We start from the raw sequence: 6,428 nt of genomic DNA, 5'->3' as shown, positions 1-6,428 counted from the left end.
CCCAGAAATACCCTGGAGATGTGTTGGATCATGGCTGCACTGATCATCTGCTTTCCTTCATGCCAGCAGACAAAGCAAATGCCTCCAGAACCGAGTCAGCACATTGTTCCCAGTCTGAAAACCCTTCTGAGGGAGTGGATGAGGCACACCTGGGTGCCTCACAAAGCTGCAGCAGAAACAAGCCCTCTTCTCAGGAGATCCCAACACTGGGGAATGATGCAGCTGCCAGCCCTTCATGCACTGATGCAACCTCCAGTAGTGATAAGGGTGTCCCTCCAACTGATGAGGATACTTTGTCGGGAATGCTGTGTCCTGTGGATGAAGTATTGTCCTCTGGAAGTGCTGACTTGCCATCCTCTAACAAAAAGGATTTGTCATTTCCAAGTGAAGATCTTCCTCCTCCCCCTTTAGGTACAGATGCAATGAAAAATGGTGATCCTGCCTCCAGCACGGATGATTTCCCATCTCCACCAGAACAAATGACAGGCTCAGAGCCTAGTCAGGGCATGGATGAAGATATATCACTGGAAATGGATGCATTACCCCCATTACCTGATAACACTGTGCCTGAAGAATTTCCTCTGCTCAGTACAGAGACAAGTGGTGCTTTTTCAACTCAGGATGGTTGTCTCTCAGAACAATCTATATTTACAGCTCTTTCCAGCTGTTTATCAGAAAACCAGCATGGAGAACAGGATATGCCTTTGCAGCATTTGGAGTTTCTGCCTGTGTCAAAGACAGATTCTTCTGGTGAAAGTAAAAGTCCTCAATTCCCAATGAAACAATGCAAAATGTATGAAAAGCTGCTCAGCACTGAGGATGACAGTGATGACCCATTATCATCATTTGAAACTGGGGACAGAGTGTTGGTAAAGCAGAGCCAGCCTGGAACTCTGATGTTCAAAGGCCAGACTCATTTTGGCAGTGGCCACTGGGCTGATGTTGCACTGGACAAAGCTGAAGATGACAATGCTGGAACTTACGAAGGGGTGAAGTATTTTGAGTGTGCTCAGCACTGTGGGGTCTTTGTCAGACCTGATGAGATTTCACACCTGTTTGGGGTTAACAAAAATAGTTCCAGTTCCATGGGGAATGAAGACTCTGACTCCTTCCATGATGATGATGACTCCCTCAAAGGAGACTGCAACTATTCTGAAGATGATGAGCAGAGAGTGGGGTTTGCAGAGGAGAAAGCAGAAGAGACAAACAGTGCAGGAGGTTCAGAAGTGAAAGAAAACCAGTCTGGGTTACACAGTGCCTTGCTGTCTGGAAAAGGGCAAAAGTTTCCTTATTCCAACCAGAGTAACAATAATGAATTCCTCTGTCAAAAAAACTTAATGTACTTAGGATCAGATAAAGAAAAAACAGAACAGGCACAAATAAAACAAACTGTATTTGCAGATGTTCTTCCAGAGAAAAGCAAGACAGATGAGGTAAACACAAGCAAAAATATTTGTTGCTTGGTAGAGGATCAGAAAAGAATTAAACTTGCTGATGATATTGCAAGTGAACTCAGTAAAAAACTTCTGTTTGACATTTTAATTGCATTTTCTGAAACAGCTCAACACAAATATAAAAATGCCTTTGAAAAAGACATGATGAATTATGGCAACGGCCTGAGGCAAGAAGACAATCAGAAACCGTTTCCCCTCAAAGAAAATTCAGTTGCTGCCTTATCTGAACCATCAGCAAAGGTTTCTGATGTTTTACTGGGTGATTTTGATACGCTTTGCATTCATGGTTGTCACACAGTAACAGACAGAATTGTAACTAAATTTATAGATGATGCAGTTAAAGAATATAAGAAGATTAAAAGAAAACACAGATCAAAAGCAGACAAGATACTTCATTTATCTCCAGAGACTTCTCCAACCACTTTGCCTGTAAGTACAGTGAGAAAGTTTTTATTTCAAGTGCTGGCCCTGAAGCTGGGTCTATAGAGGCAATAATTTGTGTGGCCCAGTTTATCATCCATAGAAATTATATCAATGTTAGGAACCAGGTTGCTCACTTCATGTGACCCATTCCTTATTTAAGGAGTTATTCTGTATCCATTGGATAGTACAGGTATGGTCCAAACAAAGAAAATAGGACTTCTTTATTGGAATTTTTAATAATACATCAGTAAGCCTTTCTTTGAGCCCATGAATAAAATGGCTTTAAGCGTAACCTTCATCAGTTGCTAATAATCTCAATACCTCTGAAAATATAGAATATATCATCTGTCTTTTCTTTTTCTCTCTTGAAGCTCCTTTTAAAAATCCTTGATGCTGGTGTTTTTGGAAGCTCTAAAGATTTTGATCAGCCTAATTCTGACCAAAACATGCTGGTGAGACAGACACAAAAGCAACACTTGTACAAATCAGACCAGTGGCACTCAGCTCCTTGGAAGAAAACTGTGGAAGTCCCTCTTGTGATACCACATAACAGTTCTTATGTTAAAAATTTGTCTGCATATGCTGTAGAAGAATTATGGACCCCAGAGAACATAAAATCAAATTTCAGGAACATCAACGTGCCAAAGTACTTGGAATATAGTGATCTCTCGGGGAATGATTTGGAAGCAGAAAGCAAGAGGATGTATAATCAGGTATTTTTAAAGCACTAACTGTTAATTAACTTTTGTAGTGTTCTGGAGGCTGAATCATATTAGCTAATATTTAATGTTATTCCAGTTGCTAACACTAAATATAACTAAAGGGACACTGAAAGGTACTACCAGGAGTATTTTGCAATTTGCTGCAGAATAATTCCAGTAGAATAAATGTCCTTGCAGACAGTCCAGACCTTTGCCAGAGTTCCACCATAAGACCTCGTACACCTGACCCAGTGTCTGGTTGGGTCTGTTCAGGAAAAGCCAAGTTCCATGGAAAGCTGGGGACTGGAATCCCATTTTCCTGACTTCAGTGTCATGCTGAGTTTGTTACAGGTTATATTTGATTTGAGCCATGAGTTGCTGCGTGAAGAGTATCAAGTGACTGCAAAGCCAAATACGTTCCCATGGATGAAAAAAGAAGTGGGATCTCCCTGTTCCAGGCATCTCTGCAGAAGGACAGACATCAGAGATGCCAAGGTATGTTCTGGCAATGTAAAGTACAGGAACAGGAGTGGAAAGAGCAGAGATTGCAATGGCAAAAAGAAATGTGAAATTTGGGAGGATTATGGCAGTGTAACTGAGGTGATGGGAGAAGAAACAGCATTACCCTGAAATGTCAGCATAAATAACCGAGCTGATTAGTCAAAATGTTCCACATGTATGGAGATAAGAATGGGAATGGCCCTTTAAACTCTCCTATTTTGTATGTAACCTCTAAAGTAATATTATGATTAAAATTGCTGGTTGGCCAGTATTGATCAGCTACCTCTAGATCAGTCCCCTAAACTTTGGGATGTTTCTGGACGTAAAGCTGGATCTTCACACTGGCACCTGTCACTCATCTGGAACCTTCACAGCACCAGAATTCTTATGAGGAGAGTTCTTTTCAGCCTTCTTTATTTTGTAGACGTTTGTTCAGGGTGAAATTATTAAAATAATGAACCTGGAAAAGAATGACTTAGAAATGAAAAGAAAATTCCTAAATATGACCAAGTATGGAAACTGTAAGAGAGACAGAGTGGACCTTATTCTGGTAAGCAGAATTTCCAATGGGGACTTGTTTATTTCCTCTAGATTTAAACTAGAAATTCTCATCCTTTTGTGAGAATCACATTTACTTAAATTAACTTCAGAACTTCAAATAACTGCCTTTATTAAAAAATTGAATTAATAATCCAGTATTTCCAGTTCTTGTGAGTGGTTTGAATTAAATAAATTAACGATGCAGATGTAAAGTTGTTGGATTAGGTGCAGTGTCTCAGTACTTCTGTGAAGCTCCTCTTCTTTTTGAAGTAAAAATTAGTTTCCATGTTATATTTTAGATCCAGGAGCTCCGCAAAGAAGAATCTCAGTGGAATTCCTATGGTGATGATGAATTAACAGTGAAGATGAGGATGGCTGAAGCCATATTTGATAGCTTGATCCTTGACACAATCAGAGTTCTTAGCAAGATTTATCTGAAAAAAGCCTGTTTGAAAGGTGACTGTGCACCATCTTTTTTCTTTTAGTATGCTGTGGAACTGCTTAAAAGGAGCCTGGAGATGGCTTCAGAGAGGTGGCACAGGGAATGGCAGGACCTGGAGCCAGACAATCAGGTTAAATGTCTATAATTTTATGCAAATGAGGCAAATGCCGATGTGATGCACTTCAAATTGGAGATTTTTTCTATCAGCACCTTCAATTCCTAACAATTAGATGTGTGCCTGTAATTGGGTTATTTATCATGCAATTCACAGGAGCCCATTGAATTTTTATGATATCTGAATGTGGGGTGCTGAGAGTGCTTTAATAGACAAAAGAGAGGAAATCAATACTGCTTTTGTATTGGCAAAACTGGAAAAATCAAGATTTTGACAAGGAAATAGAAGCATTTCCTCAGCATGGTAATTGTTCACTGTGCTAATTGCTGTAGTCCCACCTATTTTGTATTGAGAAAATCAAATTTTTGTTCTTTTTAAAATAAATACTGTGCAAATATTTCTTACTGGAATTCAGAAACTGTTCATTATTGAATAATTGATTGTAAAGAGATCAGATTTTTCCAATCCTATTCAGAGATTCTTTCAAATAAAATTAGAATCAGGATCAATAAAGATAAATTATGTATAAAACTTAAGATTTAAAAATACAGTACTTAAAATCTGCTTGGGGGAATAGAAAGACATTTTGTTTGTGATTTTAAATGCTGTTGCCTTATAGTTTCTTGTACTTGTTTTCTGAATAAAATGATACACATTGTTTATTTTGTTTATTTATTTTTCACTGAAACCAATTAGAATTACAGATTGTCTTGCACACACTGCTCTTCTCAGCAGTGAATGGGTGCATTTTTGTTTTGTTTTACTGGGCACATTAAACCCTCCCCTGCTTGTTGCCATATGAACAGAAATAAAAAGGCAACTTCTGCCCCCAGCACCTTAACTGGTGATCTTATCCTATAAACTACTTTCATGTCTCTAGTGGTTCATTTCCTTGTCTCTGACTTTATCCTCATTGATTAGTTAATCCACATAAGTTACTTGTTTTCTTGTTGTCAGTTTATAGCAGAATTTAACTCAATTTTTTTTTCCTGGACTTAGTGTTGGATACAATGACAAATCTATAAATTGCAGCACTCTGGTTTTTCAGTTTATTCTCACTCTGGTTTTGCAGCAGCAGGATCCCTGTGTTTGGAATGAAATCTATTACAAATATCACTTAGATATGAATAAATAGCTGAAGGAATTGTTTGATTTTAGCCTTACGTTACACCTGAGGCAGAGACCCATCAGATTTGCAGTGAGGGTTGTGAGTGAAGCCTGAACCCTCTCAGGGTGCTCTCAGGGAAGGACACAGCTATAAAGTATCTCCTGCTGATGAGAATAAAAAGTGTGTACACAGAACATGTCAGACATGTTTAATATCCCCCACCATTCTGTGTTCAAAAGCTGAGATTCTGGCACCCAGATATATTGACCTGTTCACTCAGTGGCAAGGCTTCAATATCAAGATTACTCTCCTTCAAGGTCTAATATTTTGTTTGCCTTGGGTTTGATCAATATTAACCTCCTGGGTCAATAAATCTTGATACTAGCCTCAAGAGGAGTCATTATCTTTCATAGAAAATGATTATTTCTCAGTTAAACCCTACATTTAATTCTCTTGTAATCCATCTCTTTCATCTTCACACATTTAACAATTCTTCCAAATAAAATGTGCTCTAAAATATCTTAGGCACTGCAGATTTTTAAAATCCTAATTAGCAGCTGCTACAAGTTTTTTCAATTCTTGGAAGCTGTTGGGCTTTGCTATTGTAACCATCTCTTTTGTGCTTGCTGTACCCCGAAAAAATAGAGAAAACCCCAAAACTGGGATGTGATATGAGAAACCGTTTAGGTTGTAGCTGTGGATATGGATCGAAAGATATGTGTCTGAACAATTTTAGATTTAATGGTCAAATAAAAGAAAGGGTCAGGAAAAGGCAAAAGCAGCAGAATTTTACTCTCGTTCTCTTTGTGGGTTGTTGGCCACAAGCAATGATGAATTAAGTTCTAACCCTGAACTCCCCCGATGGGCCTGAAGTAAGAATTTAAACCCTACTTGTTCTCAAGGATTAAAAGAAGTGTTTGTGAGCGACAGAACCAAGAATTATCTTTTCAGAGACCTTAGTCTTTCATTATCTGAATTTTAAAATCCTCTGAAACCTTTCTCTGGGGACGTTGTTGGGTTTCTGCTTCTCATTAAGGTAATGAAAATTCTTGAGCCTGTATTTAGAAATGAAAGGAGACTTCCATACTGGGCCAGAGTGAAAAGGTGCTAAGATCCATTACTAGTGCTCATCCTGAATTTATGG

At 38.6% G+C, this 6,428-nt stretch overlaps 1 protein-coding gene across 4 annotated transcripts; it reads left to right on the top strand.

Moving 5' to 3' along the window:
* Window positions 1-683: 683 nt before the first annotated feature.
* Window positions 684-4,838, top strand: LOC128798593 (centrosome-associated protein 350-like). Of its 4 annotated transcripts, none has more exons than XM_053962278.1 (5): window positions 684-1,883; window positions 2,249-2,590; window positions 2,930-3,073; window positions 3,504-3,629; window positions 4,105-4,838. In XM_053962278.1, the coding sequence occupies exons 1-5, from the start codon at window positions 699-701 to the stop codon at window positions 4,204-4,206; spliced, it is 1,899 nt and encodes a 632-aa protein (XP_053818253.1). In that variant the 5' UTR covers window positions 684-698; the 3' UTR covers window positions 4,207-4,838. The 4 variants fall into 4 exon arrangements, with proteins under 4 accessions (XP_053818253.1, XP_053818252.1, XP_053818255.1 ...); XM_053962277.1 differs by having other exon boundaries at window positions 3,919-4,838; XM_053962280.1 differs by lacking the exon at window positions 3,504-3,629.
* Window positions 4,839-6,428: the final 1,590 nt, after the last annotated feature.

This window comes from Vidua chalybeata, chromosome 21 (assembly GCF_026979565.1).
Source record: "Vidua chalybeata isolate OUT-0048 chromosome 21, bVidCha1 merged haplotype, whole genome shotgun sequence".
Taxonomy (NCBI): Eukaryota; Metazoa; Chordata; class Aves; order Passeriformes; family Viduidae; genus Vidua; species Vidua chalybeata.
The sequence above is the reverse complement of the archived record's forward strand: the minus strand, read 5'-3'. Positions and strand labels throughout refer to the sequence as shown.

What these genes read in the sequence shown, in the direction of transcription:
- LOC128798593 (XM_053962277.1), top strand. Translation starts at nt 699, where the DNA reads ATGCCTTTGCAGCATTTGGAGTTTCTGCCTGTGTCAAAGACAGATTCT. An exon ending in CAGACATCAGAGATGCCAAG is followed by an intron (nt 3,074 to 3,503) that starts GTATGTTCTGGC and finishes TTTATTTTGTAG; the next exon opens with ACGTTTGTTCAGGGTGAAAT. An exon ending in ACAGAGTGGACCTTATTCTG is followed by an intron (nt 3,630 to 3,918) that starts GTAAGCAGAATT and finishes GTTATATTTTAG; the next exon opens with ATCCAGGAGCTCCGCAAAGA.